This window comes from Gracilinanus agilis, chromosome 1 (genome assembly GCF_016433145.1).
Source record: "Gracilinanus agilis isolate LMUSP501 chromosome 1, AgileGrace, whole genome shotgun sequence".
In the NCBI taxonomy this organism is placed as follows: Eukaryota; Metazoa; Chordata; class Mammalia; order Didelphimorphia; family Didelphidae; genus Gracilinanus; species Gracilinanus agilis.
The window spans coordinates 282,706,993-282,722,893 of record NC_058130.1 but is presented as its reverse complement, the minus strand read 5'-3'; the positions used below and the strand labels follow the sequence as shown (position 1 = coordinate 282,722,893).

Here is a 15,901-nt window from a genome sequence, read left to right as displayed (position 1 = left end):
TGCTTATCAGTTCATTTGGTTTCTGAGCCTCGCTTTCCAGTTGCAAGATTCTACCTTTTAAGCTGTTATTTTCTTGCCAGATCTCTTCCATTTTCCTCAGAATCTCAGATTTGAACTCTTCCATAGCTTGTGGGGAGTTTTCCTTATTTGGGGAGGGTCTGGATGGTTGTTTGTTCTCCTCCTCTGTTTGCTCCGTTGTCTGGATTTTCTCTGTGTAGAAGCTGTCGAGTGTTAAAGACTTCTTTTTTTTGTTATTATTCTTTCTCTTCTGAATTTCCTGTAACTGATTAGCCATCATTAGCCCAGCAGCTTCTCAGGTTTATCCTCGCGCTCAGTGTCTATCCGCGGTCTATTTGCTCCTGAGGTCTGAGTTCTAGTTTTTTCCAAGGTCAAGCCCCCTGGTGGATTCCCTTGCTTGATCCTCTGCAGGAGGCTCCTTTACAAGTCTCAGGGAGCTACTTCCACAGTCGTATACCCGTCTGCACTGGTTCCCCACTTAGGCTTTAGTTCCTGGCTGTGTTTACCTCCACCCACGCCTCTGCTCAGCCGGCACCCACGCCTCTGCTCAGCAGGCGTGCCCAGCGTCCACTCTCTGCTCCCGCGCGCTCAGATTTCGCGTGCGTTCTTGACTTAATGGGGTCCTAAGTCTTGCTGCTCTCAGGAACAGGTCCCGGAGCTGCCAATGACTTGATGGGTGCCCCAAACTTGCTCTATTTCTTTTTAGCTGGGTTCGGAGCTATAGGTGAGTGTGGAGGGGGTGGGGGTGGGGCGGTTGCTCAGCTCGCGATTGAGTGAGTGAGAGCCCTTTTTAGCCTGGAACTGTCTCGATTCCACGTACCTTCCACGCTGTACCCTGTTGTGGGGTTCCTCCGTTCGTCTGGACTTGTTTTTATGTCCCCTTGAGGAGTTTTGTGTGTTTCGGTCAGGAGAGGTTAAGAGCTGCTTCTTACTCTGCCGCCATCTTAACCCGGAAAACCATTGTTGAAGATCTTTAAGGGGACATTGGATGAAAACTCGATAGGAATGTGATAAGATTCTTGGTTTGGTAAAATTTGGATCAGGTTATTTATTGGCTCTTTTAGCTCCATGAAACTGTATGATTCTTAACTTTTTTTAATGTTACATATGTAATATCTTAAAATATTTTCAATATTTCAAAATATTTGTAAATAAAGACAATTATTTTGAAGTACAGATAAGTCTCAATTTCGGTGAATAAGAAAATCCCTGTTAAGTGTTCACATTACTTGCATTCAACTAAGTTTATTTCTATTGGGTCAATACTTTACATAATTATAAATTATTAGAGTTCAAAATTGAATACATGTGACCACTTCAGGGGATTCATTATTTGTACTTACTGGGACCTAACTGGAAAATTATTAAAATATTTTTAAAGTATTTTTTGAGAACCCATGCCAGTGTCCACTTTAAACATTATCACCCATGCTATCCCTCTAAAATAATTAATGGCTTTCAAAATGAGAATTATCCTACTATACCTTTTTAAGGTGACTGTTTCTAGGGAAGAGATTATTTAGTCCTAGAAATGTGTGCTCATTTCATACTCTTGACCTGTGTTGTGAGGCATCCAATGCATGGAAAGTGGAAGGTGGGTTCTTCACACTTTAAGGCTAGTAAATTTGACTTCTAATTCCAAGCAAAATTATTGGACAAATTATTAAAGGAATGATTTGTGAGTACTTAGTGATGATGTCATCAAAAACTGGTTTTGCCAAGCTGACCCTTTTGAACAAATGTTACTGGGAGATTTTGCAGACAATATATCTAGATTTCACCAGAGCATTTGTCCAAGTCTCTCATGATATTTTGTGAAGAAAATAAAGATACAGAGACTGCATGATAATGGTTAGGCAAATTCAGAACTGACTGAATAACTAGACCCCAAATAGTAGTGTTTAATAGATGCCAATTCTGAAAAGGAAAGGGGACAGCAATAAGCATTTATATAGACTCCCATGTGCCAGACACTGTTAAGTGCTTTGTGGAAATCCTCTCTCTCAATTCTCACAATCACCCTGCAAAGTGCTATTATTACTCCATTTTATACTTGAGTAAACGAGGCACAGACTGACTTGACTAAGGTCACACAAATAGTAAGTTTCTGAAGCTGAATTAGAACTCAGGTCTTCCTGACTCCATATCCACCATGACACTAGCTGCTTCTGAAAGTCTTTCATGAAGTGATCTAAATAATAGTCCGATTTTGTTTACATTTTTTTGGTCAGTAGCTTGGTTGAAAGTAGAGACAACATGGCATGCTTATCAAATCTGAAGATAACTCAAAGTGGTGAGATGGCTAACATATTGTATGACAGAACTAAGGATCCAAAAAGATCTAAGCTAGAATGACATGTTAAGTCTGAAGGATCTAGTGGAGAGGGACTAGACCTGTGATTTCATTGATATTTGCAACTCCTGGGTGAGGGAACTCTGTCCACCAATGTGAGGTCAGCATCCTCCTTGCAACTTGTGAAGTGGGCCTGGAGCCTGGATCTTCTTACTTTTTGAGAACTGGTTCTATATCCACATACTCTTTAGGAAATTTAATAAATATAAACATATAACTACAGAACAAAGGAGGTATGGTTAGACTAATTGTGTGAAAGATATGTGGTTGCTTCCAGCTTTATGTGAGTCAACAGTATTTATCACTAAAAAATGCAATTCGGTTTCAGGCTTTCTTAGTAGCAATGCAGTGTCCAAAACAAGGAAGCTACTCTATCCTAGCAAGACCACAGCAGGGCTATAGTTCCGGACAACACACTGAAGGAGAATGGCAAGTGGGAGGTTTTCCAAGGTGCTGAGAAGATTTGAAACTATGGCAGATATTTGCAATACACATGGGGGAAAGATAGGATCTTAAAACAGTTGAAAAAGGGCATAGATTTGTTTTACTTGGCCCTAAAGGAGAGAATTAGGAGTCATAGATGAAAGCTGCAGGGGCGGATTTTGCCTTAATATTTTTTTTTAAAACCCTTGTACTTCGGTGTATTGTCTCATAGGTGGAAGATTGGTAAGGGTGGGCAATGGGGGTCAAGTGACTTGCCCAGGGTCACACAGCTGGGAAGTGGCTGAGGCCGGGTTGCCTTAATATTTTTTTAAACAATCCTTCTTAACAGTTGAAACAATTCGAATAGAAGAAATTGTTTTGGGGATAGTAGTAAATTTCCATTTAGCATGGAGCTTTAAGCATAATCTAACTGGATGATCAGGTATTAGGAGTGCAGTTTTTCTAGTCAAGTATGGATTAGTCTAAAAATTAGGCGAGATCTCTCCTAAAATTCTGACACTTCACTTTTTGTGGAAGACTTTTCTATTTCATGCAAATCTCTAAACTTTTGTGTGCTTATCTCCCTCTTTTTTTATTATTAGACATTTATTAATATTCGTTTTTAACCTGTTTACATACTTTATGTCCCTACTTTCCCCTTCAACCCCCGCTCTCCCCCCACCCATGGCCAACGCACATTTCCACTGGTTATAACATGTGTCCCTGTTCAGGGTCTATTTCCCATTCCTGTCCGCCTCAGCCCATGCATTCAAGCAATTGTTTATCTTATATGTTTCCTCTCCTGCAATCCTTCCTCTGAATGTGGGTAGCATCTTTACCATAAATCCCTCAGAGCTGTCTTGTGTCATTGCAGTGCTGCTGGTACAGGAGCCCATTACATTTGATTTTACCATAGTATATCAGTCTCTGTGTACAATGTTCTTCTGGCTCTGCTCCTTTTCCTCTGCATCACTTCCTGGAGGTCTCTCCAATTTGCATGGAATTCCTCCAGTTTATTATTCCTTTTAGCACAATAGTATTCCATCACCAGCATATACCACAATTTGTTCAGCCATTCTCCAATTGAAGGACATACCCTCCTTTTCCAGTTTTTTGCCACCACAAAAAGCACAGCTATAAATATTTTCATACAAGTCTGTTTATCTATGATCTCTTTGGAGATGGTATGGCTGGATCAAAGGGCAGGCAGTCTTTTATAGCCCTTTGGGTACAGTTCCAAATTGCCAGCCAGAATGGTTGGATCAGTGCACAACTCCACCAGCAAATGCATTAATGTCCCAATTTTGCCACATCCCCTCCAACATTCATTACTCTCCCCTTCTTTCATTTTAGCCAATCTGCTAGGTGTGAGGTGATACCTCAGAGTTGTTTTGATATGCATTTCTCTAATTATTAGAGATTTAGAACACTTTCTCATGTGCTTATTGGTACTTTTGATTTCTTTACCTGAAAATTGCCTATTCATGTCTCTTGCCCATTTTTCAATTGGGGAATAGCTTGATTTTTTATACAATTGCTTTAACTCCTTGTATATTTGAGTGATTAGACCCCTGTCAGAGTTTTTTGTTATAAAGATTTTTTTCCTAATTTGTTGTTTCCCTTCTGATTTTGACTACATTGTTTTTATTAGTACAAAAGCTTTTTAGCTTAATATAATCAAACCATTTAATTTACATTTTGTAATTTTCTCTAACTCTTGCTTGGTTTCAAAATCTTTCCTTTCCCAGAGATCTGACAAGTATACTATTCTGTGTTCATTTAACTTATTTATAGTTTCCCTCATTATATTCAAGTCATTCACCCATTCTGAATTTATCTTGGTGTAGGGTGTGAGATGTTGATCTAAACCTAATCTCTCCCATATTGTTTTCCAAATTTCCCAGCAGTTTTTGTCAAATAGTGGATTCATGTCCCAAAAGTTGGGCTCTTTGGGTTTATCATACACTGTCTTGCTGACATCATTAACCCTGAGTCTATTCCACTGATCCTCCCTTCTATCTCTTAGCCAGTACCATATTGATTTAATGACTGCTGCTTTATAGTATAGTTTGATATCCGGTACTGCTAGGCCCCCTTCCTTCACATTTTTTTTCATTATTTCCTTTGATATTCTTGATCTTTTGTTATTCCAAATGAAATTTGTTATAGTTTTTCCTAATTCAGTAAAGAAGTTTTTGGTAATTTGATAGGTAAGGCACTAAATAGGTAAATTAATTTGGGTAGGATGTTCATTTTTATTATGTTAGCTCGTCCTACCCATGAACAGTTAATGGCTTTCCAATTGTTGAGGTCCAGTTTTATTTGTTTGGAAAGTGTTTTGTAATTGTTTTCGTATAATAGCTGTGTTTGTTTTGTAGATAGATTCCCAAGTATTTTTGTCTAGGGTGATTTTAAATGGTGTTTCTCTTTCTACCTCTTGCTGTTCTAATGTGTTGGAAATGTATAGAAATGCTGATGATTTATGTGCATTTATTTTGTATCCTGCAATTTTGCTAAAGTTGTTGATTATTTCTACAAGCTTCTTAGTTGATTCTCTAGGATTTTTTAAGTATACCATCATATCATCTGCAAAGAGTGATAGCTTAGTCTCTCCTCCTTGCCTATTTTGATACCTTCAATTTCTTTTTCTTCTCTAATTGCTATTGCTAGTGTTTCTAGTACTATGTTGAATAATAGAGGTGATAATGGGCATCCTTGTTCCACTCCTGATCTTATTGGGAAGGCTTCTAATTTATCCCCATTGCACATGATGTTTGTTGATGGTTTTAGGTATATACTGTTTATTATTTTTAGGAAAGGTCCTTCTATTCCTATACTTTCCAGAGTTTTCAATAGGAATAGATGCTGTATTTTGTCAAAGGCTTTTTCAGCATCTATTGAGATAATCATGTGATTTTTGTTTGTTAGACTGTTGATATGGTCAATTATTTGGATGGTTTTCCTAATGTTGAGCCATCCTTGGATTCCTGGTATAAATCCCACCTGATCATGGTGGATGACCTTCTTAATTACTTGCTGGAGTCCCTTTGCTAGTATTCTATTTAAGATTTTTGAATCTATGTTCATTAGGGAGATTGGTCTATAGTTTTCTTTCTCTGTTTTTGGTCTACCTGGCTTTGGAATCAGTACCATATTTGTGTCATAAAATGAATTTGGTAGGACTCCTTCTTTGCTTATCATATCAAATAATTTGTATAGTATTGGGATTAGTTGCTCTTTGAATGTCTGATAGAATTCACTTGTGAATCCATCAGGCCCTGGCGATTTTTTCTTAGGGAGTTCTTTGATGGCTTGTTCAATTTCTTTTTCTGATATGGGATTATTTAGGTATTCTATTTCTTCTGCTGTTAATCTAGGCAATTTATATTTTTGTAAATATTCATCCATATCTCCTAAATTATTATATTTGTTGCCATATAATTGGGCAAAATAGTTCTTAATGATTGCCTTAATTTCCCCTTCATTAGAGGTGAGGTCTCCCTTTTCATCTTTGATACTGTCAATTTGGTTTTCTTCTTTCCTTTTTCTTATTAGATTGACCAGTACTTTGTCTATTTTATCTGTTTTTCCAAAATACCAGCTTCTAATCTTATTTATTAATTCAATAGTTCTTTTACTTTCAATTTTATTAATTTCTCCCTTGATTTTTAGCATTTCTAATTTAGTTTTCATCTGGGGGTTTTTAATTTGTTTGCTTTCTAATTTTTTGAGTTGCATGCCCAATTCATTAATCTCTGCCCTCCTTAATTTGTTAATATATGCACTCAAGGATATACATTTTCCCCTGAGTACTGCCTTGGCTGCATCCCACAGTTTGGTAGGATGTCTCATCATTGTCATTCTCTTCAATGAAATTGTTGATTGTTTCTATGATTTCTTCTTTGACAATTTGGTTTTGGAGAATCATATTGTTTAATTTCCAATTGGTTTTTTATTTGCCTGCCCAGGTGCCCTTACTGATTATTATTTTTTATCACATTTTGATCTGAGAAGGTTACATTTATTATAGCTTATCTCCCTCTTAATAAGAGTAGTGGGGTGTGTGTGTGGGGTTGGGGTGGTAATTACCTCCACATATATTGTAGCACTGGAGTAAAACTCACCTGTGACAGTTTTATTCTAATATGGAAGTAATCTTCCTTTGAAGGCAGAGTCTAACCCAGTGATTCCCAAAGTGGGCACTACCGCCCCCTGGTGGGTGCTGCAGTGATCCAGGGGAAGTGGTGATGGCCACACATTTTTTGTATTACATCCTATTCTGAGTTCAATAAATAGTTTCATAATTTCCAGGGAACTAAGTAATATTTTTTCTGGAAAGGGGGCAGTAGGCCAAAAAAGTTTGGGAACCATTTGTCTAACCATTGAAAGTCTTAATAGCAAATTAGCTGTTCCTCATGCTCCCCATAAAGTTGACATGTGAGGGTGACATAATATTAATACTGTCCTTAGAGGTCACTGTAACTGATATGCCAAGTCCTGCACTCAATTTTTCAAAGAGGAGAAATGTGAAAAATTAAAATTAAAATACCTTATTTTTATCATATCAAATAAAAACGCATGCAAAGAGAAGAAAAAAGTCTGGCTAGCTCTTGAATAGTTAGAACATCCTAGTGTTGACATAGAAGCCCTAAAGTGATAGGTTCACAGATACAAATACTTTCCACTGGCATCTCATCTGATGATTTTTTGTGATTCAACAGTGATAAGAGGCAGTAATAATGCAGAAATGGGATTATTCAGAGCTTGCCTAGGATCATTACAGAACAGAGGAACTTTGGCTGAGTTTTCACATACAATCAGCACAGAACTTCCCATGCCAAAAGAAAATGACAGCCTCTTATGTAAAGATAGTAAGAATGGCCCTAATAGCCATCCTCCAGCTGTGCTCAGCTCCATTTCATTGTCATTGACTGATGAATATTCAATCTGTTAATGGTCTTTTCCAGCCAGTGACCTTCATTTCCCTTCCAAATCCTCTCCGGGGTTAAACTAACCTCATTTTAATAAACTGATTCAAAGACCTATTATAGACAAGAGTCTTTTCCTTCATATTTTCCCCTTGTCTTTAGCTACCCTTATGCTGTCTGCTCACCTTTCCTTATACTACTATTAAGATTAAAAAAAAAAAAACTACTTCTTCTCTAAGTATCCTAAATACTGTATTATTTCTTCATAATGACCTCTCAGGAATTAAAAGAAGAAAAGACTGGCATAACATTGAGTTCCAATTGTGGAACAAACCTCTCAAAAGTTACATTCATTTAGGACTTTTCACTTCCAGAATGATCTGTGGTGTAAGCCTTTTTAACTTCATTTTACTCAAATCAAATGACAATTTTTGTCAAGATCATGTTTTGGGAAACCAATGTTTAGTATCTGCAAATTTTTATCACCTGCATATTTGATAAGGTTGTCTTATCTAAATCTTATCTAAATCAATGATAAAAATGTTAAACAGTATAGGGGCACTCTATTGCAAATGCCTCCTTCCAAGCTGACATCTAACTATTAATGTCTATTTTTTTGTTTTGGTCATTCATCCAATTCCATATACACTGAATTATAAACTATTGTTTAGCCCACATCTCTCAATCTTTTGACAAGTGATTTACTAAAAACCTAAATATAGACAGTATTTTTCCAATTTACCAATCTAATAATCCTATAAAAAAAAGGGGGGGGGAATGAAATTATAACATTGGAAATAAAGCTGTTGGAACAACAAAATAAAAACATTCTGAATGGAAACATTTTAAAAGTAGGAAAATCCTTGTTAGCCAGAAGATAGAAAGATGTATTTAAGAAATTTTTTTTCCTTCAGAGCTTAGTCACTAAGTCATACTTTCAAAAATTTCCTTGTTGGCCAGCATTATTGGTTCCTTTATTAATAAAGGAATCTGTGTGTTCTTCCTAGGTCCCAGTGATGTGCATGTTATTTGGGAGAAGAATGGACAAAAAATAGATGTGTGTGTCTCTGTTCAGACTCACGTACTGCCTGATGGCAAAGTATACTATTTTAGTTGGGTCAAAGACACACTAAGAGAAAGTTCGGAGTATTGTTGTTCTTTTCTCTCTAAGACAGGGAATGAGACTTCCAAAGCCCGGATCACCGTGGACAGACAAGGTAGGTGGGCTGTCTTCTCATAGCTTGAGTTGAGAACAATCAGGGCAGCCTAACATCAACATTCTTTCTGTTGAAAGACAACTAATTCATCTTTGCTAAAAATGAATTCTTCACATGCCCTCCCAGTGGTAAACAATCAAAAGCAATAAAAAGGGGCTACTTCCATTTTCTCCCCCTTAAAAGAACGTGTCTTCCTGTGAGGGAAGATGACCAGGGGCTTTTTGTAAGTTGGCTGGAGTCACTGAGAGGTGGTGGTCACTAACTTTGAGATGATCATGATAGTTTAAATAACTTACATAGGTAAACCAGAAGCGTCATTTTAACACTAACTTCTTTTTTCACTAGGGTTTGTCACAGATATTAAATCTTTCTACCTCCGTACTTAATAAGTTTCAACAGTGGAGATGGGAGCCAACCCTAGGCAAAAGTAATGTAGTAGAACAGAGCCCTGGAATGAGAATTGAGCGATCTGAGTTTTAATCCTGACTTAACTTCTCACTTCATTGGCCTTGGTAAATTTCCTCTCTGGATCTCATTTCTCCTTTGTTAAAACGAAGGAATGGACAAGATGATCTCTATTCCATTTTCAGTCTACACTTCTGAAATTGGATGCTTGACTTTCCATCACATTCTTTCCATACAGGTTCTCCTTCTTTTCCCCCAAGACTCTATCCAGGGCCCTCATGCTTTGCTCCCTGCTCAACTGACACCTACAAACCAAGACTTTTTTAGGATGCAACCCCTCTTCTGGACTTTTCTGGGGAGGGAGCACAATAAAAAGAGCATATGATTTGGAATTAGACACTTTAACCATAGACAAGTCATTTAATGTCATGATTTCATCTTAACATTTCTAAAATGAAAGGGTTGCTCCAGAGACACTAAGATTCTTTCCTGTTCCTACGACATGACTTTTTATAAGTAGGCTGAGGAGGAACAGAATGGAGAGGATATTAATAAAACTTTTATGCTAATTGTAATGTTCAATTTCTTAACTTTTTTATTTGGAATTCTATCCCTATAGAGGCTTCTCAACACATACCCATTAACAGTCCTTAATTCCTAATTTTGTTCATTACTGGATTTTAGAAAGCCTCTGAGCTAACATTTCACAGGTTAAAGAACCATTTCAATTGCTATAAACATAAACCATAAGCATGTGTCATGGCATTCATTTGTACATAGTTTACTTGTTCTGTTTTCTGTAGCTAAAGTGTTTAAAATGTATGTTGGGGTAGCTTAAATGGCTCAGTGTCTAGAAGGCCTGGAGATAAGAGGTCCTGGGTTCAAATATTGCCCCAGCCATTTCTTGGCTGGGCAAGTCACTTATCCCCAGTTGCTAAGCCCTTACTGCTCTTCTGCCTTGGAACTGATATTTAATATCAATTCTAAGACTAAAGGTAAGGATTTAAAATAACAAAACAAAAAAAAGTATGTGGTGAATCCCCATGATCAATTCAAAGACATCATGCAGTTAAAATTTTATGCTTATGAAAAGAAAGTGACTATGACAGGTTTCTAAGGGAGCTAAAATAATAAATGAAATAAAACTTCTAAGCTTCTTGAAATACTATGAATTCATATTAAAGTTCTATGTTTCTAATCTCATAGACCCATCCCAACAAAGTCATTCAATATCTCTTTGAATATTTTTTCATGCTTAGAAAGAATAAATTAGCAACCATCTTGCACCAAATTAGAAAAGGTAAAAAGGAGAGAAGAGAGAGCTTTCTAGCTGCTATATAAAATTTTCAGAACAGTCTGCCTGAGATCACTCATCATCTGTTCAATACCTATCCACCTACCCCTACCTTCTGATGTCTTTGAGAGAGACATCCTCTCCCAGTTGAAGTTGGTAACTCAACCAATATATATAGAGGTATATCCTGTGTCATAGACTGCTTTCATGTTATAGAATTATTTTTATTTTTCAGAGGCCACTCATCAAGAAAGCTGGACTAGAGAGCTCAATAATTGGAAGAGTGTGGTTAATGAGCATGATCAAATGATGCAGAACTGGAAAAAAGCATGGGTAGGAGATTCTTTGGGTTTTTTTGTGCATTGTCATTTTGAAGCCCATATTACACTAAAGTCTGCGGCAATAGGATTATGTCTTACCTTTAGTTATTTATATTTATTCTGTTTTTTTTTCCTTTTACTTTCAACTTTCATTTAGTGACATCAAGGCTGCTTCTTTGCTTTGGACATGCAAAGGGCTTCACAAGGCAGAATTCACAAATGATTTCCTGTTTATAAACACCCCTGCTGTCTGTTAGAACTACCCACATAGATTTCTTGGAGATTAAAGAACAACAAATTAGGGAGCTAAAATAACACAACTTTAGGAATTGGGACAGGGGGATCCAAGCATTCTTTATACATACACATTAATTCTCCTTTTATAGGCATATGCTTATTTTGTGATGTTAAGTTGCATGTGAAGTTTCCTGACACATAAAATGAAAGGGTTAATCTAGGTAACCTCAAAATGTTTGGGAGCTAAAACTTCAAAATTCATGAAGACTCAAAGTATTGGTGGCTGGTAAACACAAATGGAATGCAATTTTCATATCCTTCTCATGGTACACAAATACCTTGCCCCTACTTCTCTTAGAGGGGAATCAAGGGTGGTAAAAAATGCCAAGTGGCAAATATGAAATAATACCACCTTTAGGACTGAAGGGAGTTCATCTTTAAATGTAGCAATAACGGGACAGGAAGCATCCTACTTTACTCTAATGATCCATATTTCTGGCAATAACCAACAATGACTCCTTTGAGAATAGATACTAGAATAATTCCAATTAGCAAAAACCAATCTCATATCTCATTTGATTTACTAGAATATTCTTTGTACTAATTCCTATTTTTATCTCCTGAGAACCAGATCCTAAGCAGTAAGCCCTAAACCCTATTAAAATATCAATTTCTTCATAAGAGATCAGTTTGTGTGCAGATTTAAAGGGAAAATTAAGCCTGATCTTCTTTCAGGAAAGCTGTAATGAGGACAACTATTTAAACAAGAGGCTGGAGAAAAACTGATGAAAAACCACAGAAGTGAAACCTTCTAACCACAGCACTTCAAAGAAGATTCTACAGAGTTTAAAGCTGATAAGAATGGAGAAATCAGAGCAAGATTTTTGGCACTATTTTGAATAATTAAAAAAAGCTACTAATGAGATCTTCACAACTTGAATACTGTTTTCTCTTAAGATGTAGAAGTTTATGTTTTGTTCACTAATACAGGAACATATATAATCCTTTCATGATTTCTTTTGGAAAGCAAAGTTGGATAAGATGATGACTTGTACACAGGTTATAAAGAGTCGATGTGTTCTTTCACTCCAAGCTCTTAGCCAAGTTGATTTAAGGTTATCTTGCTATAGTTAAGCCTGACAAATAAATGTAAACTGTTTAAATATATTTTAGTGTCCTTAAAGATTTTTTTCATGTCACACAACTAATCCTTAATTTGTTCTGAAAAACTTTTTTTTTTATTGTCAGCTTGGAGGTAGAGCAGGAGGGATGACCAGAAAAGTGAAATCCCACCCCAAACATTAGCTGAGTAACCCCACATAAGTCATTTGCTGCCTCACCATCCTCATTTGTAAAATGGAAATAATAATGCTATCTGCCTCAAAGGAGTCACCTGGATTAATACATGAACCTTAAAAGCACTCCATACCTTTATTATGTCTGAATAAATGAATTAGGGCAAAGGTGAAAAAGTAATGACCTCAAAGGAGTCATGACAGTCCATTCTTTATGATCAGTCTTAAGCTTCATTCTCCAACATGCTGCTTTATAATTTCCATTCTGATTACTAGACTTTTTAGTCATATAATTCTCCTAGATTTGGGAAAGGTGAAATTTTACATAATCAGTTTCTGTTGAAACAAATTTTTGGTTGAAATTAATGCATGAAATGGGGAAATGCTCTCAGGGATTTTGATATATTCATTGAAGATATTCCTATTCATATTATTATGAATAACTTCTCTATTGCTATCTTGTAATAGAAGGTGGTTTATGCCTTCATAAAAATCTATGTACTCCTTAGTTCTATTTTTAAACATGGAAGTCTTACTGGTTTTCATAGCTGTCTCACAACAATCCATGTTTTCTTATGTTTCAGGTTTTTTTTTTTTTTTTAATTTTAAACCCTTAACTTCTGTGTATTGACTTATAAGGTGGAAGAGTGGTAAGGGTAGGCAATGGGGGTCAAGTGACTTGCCCAGGGTCACACAGCTGGGAAGTGTCTGAGGCCGGATTTGAACCTAGGACCTCCCGTCTCTAGGCCTGGCTCTCAATTCACTGAGCTACCCAGCTGCCCGCTATGTTTCAGTTTTTAGTGAATCATTTATGGAAAAGAGCCTATGTACAAACCTTGAAAAGATAAAAGTGACAAGACTTATTCTTAAATTTCATATGTTGTAATAAGATTCTAATTTAATTTTAATGGTTCATTTTTTGTTTGTTATTATGATATTTTAAACAAGTCTAGTACAGCATTAGTATTTATGTTAAAACAAAGATACAGTGATCCCTCACCTATCATGGGAGTTACCAGAGACCCCCTGATAGGTGAAAATCCATGAAGTAGCAGCATTATATTTATTTTATTATTTATATATATTTTAAGGCTTTATAAACCCTTTCCACTCTCCTTTAAACCTTTTCAACACTCTTATTAACCTACAGTCACTGAGCCAATCAGCATCCAGGATACAGAACACAGTGCTGTGGTTGGTTGTCTTTCATTCCATCAGCCGACAGCATGTCATGATACAGAATTAGATATATATTTTTTAAAAACCCAGAATACAGTGAAGCTGCAATAAGTGAACCACAATATAGCAAGGGACAACTGTATTATCCCCATGTGATTCAAATACAATGTGTGTCATTCTTACTATCTCTGTACTATTTTACTTTAGTTTTGTCTTAATCCAGAACAATGAGTTTCAAAAGCAGTTTTTTGGGTATAAAATTTTCTGCTGATGGAGCTTTGGCTCACCAAGACATGTTCAATTAACAGAGTACTATATAGATAGAGAGTATCGCCAAATGTAATAGGATCATGCACTTTTTTTCAAGGTAAACTGTGATTTAATTCTAGGGTTGGCCATTTGAAGTACATGTCCCTGTTATCTTAACACTTCCAGCCCTAGTACAATCAAGATTTAATGAGTTATTTATTCTGGGAGTTTGCCAAAAGACCTATAGAAATTCTTCTGTGGCTCCTATAGTTTTTTATAATGGGTATAGAGCCTGATATAGAATACACAAGTGGATTAATGAAGTTTCATCTATAAAGATGATCTTTTGGAGTGCTGCACTGTTAAGTATAAAAAAAATAGATTGCTTCCTGTTACATGCATTTATTTCATATGCATTATGAAATTATACATATTTTAATAAAATTAACGCCATGTACATGGTAAATTATATTGATTCCTGGAATATCCTGGTTCATTCCTCTACCACTTTTCTTGATACTGCCATGAAACCAAAAGGGATGATTCTATCTGAATGGGGTTTTGTAGAGTTGAGTAGGAAAGTGTTCTGAGTCTTACAAATGTTTTAAATCTATTATTTTTAAGTCTGAGGTTTTAAAAAAACCATTTTAGTAGTAGTTACTATTACGGGCCTAGAAACTAAAAAATAGGAATTAGGAGCAGCAGTTTGCAGAGATCAGCAAAGATGTTCAAAATTATCATTTTAGTTTCTGAATTATGGAGTTATTGGGTTTCAATAAATAATGTGGCTAAAAGTTTACCAAATACACTATGATTATTTGGGAGATGATTATTAGATATTAAATCTTCCTTATATTAAAGCAAATTATGTTTATCAGTTAGCAATTCAGAATTATCATTTATATTTATATTTGTCTACCTTCGGCCAGTAAGACTTATTCTTCTGTTACATTGATGGGGAGGGGGAAAAAAACTGGAAAAAACCTTTGTATATAATGTGACCAGCCAAAATACAGAAAGTCAGAGATACTCTAAAGTCAACCTATGGAGCCTGTGAGCAGTGGACTGACTTGCTTTTTCTTTAAGTATTGCCCAATATTCTAGAAAGAAACTTGTTTTAAATGTTAGAGCACAAAGTACAGCATTATATATAACTGATGATCACAACACAGATAGTACCTGAGGAACATTTTAGCTTCATTTTTCCATTAAAAAAAATTAGCTCATTACATGAGCTATTTCCTCATGGCATGATGATCTGTTTTAACTAAGTGTATATTTTCAAAGCTAAAAATGCTCTGCTAGTATAATATTCAGAGTATATTTTAAAATTCTACACTATCCTTAATTTGGTGAAACATAACAGGCAAAATTAATTCAAGTCAAACTCAAGTCAACTCTACTTAGGAAAATACTTTAGGAGTTAGTCAAAATTATCCCTCACTTTAAAACATTAGCACAGGAGCAGACTCCATCTTCTGCCTATTATTTTAAAGAACTCGTTTTTCCCACCCCTACCTCCCAAGCTCAGGCTAAATAATCTCCAAACAAAATGATGACAAAATAAGAAAGAATAGCAAGTATGCTCCTCATCTAATTTAACCTTTCTCTTTGGCTCTTACAAAAGAAAAAAAAATTTTAGATAAAATTATCAAGCCAACCTGAAATTTTAGAACATTTCTTTTATACCCTATATTATGCTGATTAAAAAACAAACAAACTAAAAAAGCTGTAAAATTAACATAAGACTTTTTCTCCTGAATCTCTCCATAGCACTTTTTCTAAACATCTTCAACAGTTTTTACATTAAAACTGGTTAAAATTCCAAGATCCTACATGGAATATTATAATTGTTTTTCTCCTTGAATTCTTCAAGACAATCTAGTACACTGTGTTCTACTAAAACAAATCCCCTCAAATAATAATAGAAGGAAAAAAGCCTACTTAGCTGCACTGCTTCTTAGAAAACAGGAGTAAAGGACA

The 15,901-nt window shown here is 35.8% G+C and overlaps 1 protein-coding gene across 1 annotated transcript in view; it reads left to right on the top strand.

The window, feature by feature from the left end:
• SEMA4D (semaphorin 4D) overlaps window positions 1–13,142 on the top strand; it is a 99,371-nt gene extending 86,229 nt beyond the window's left edge. Inside the window, exons 16-18 of the mRNA XM_044680004.1 lie at window positions 8,730–8,939; window positions 10,874–10,971; window positions 11,931–13,142. Coding sequence (XP_044535939.1) covers window positions 8,730–8,939; window positions 10,874–10,971; window positions 11,931–11,981 — 359 coding nt within the window. The 3' untranslated portion in view covers window positions 11,982–13,142. The remainder of the gene's footprint in view (window positions 1–8,729; window positions 8,940–10,873; window positions 10,972–11,930) is intronic.
• Window positions 13,143–15,901: the final 2,759 nt, after the last annotated feature.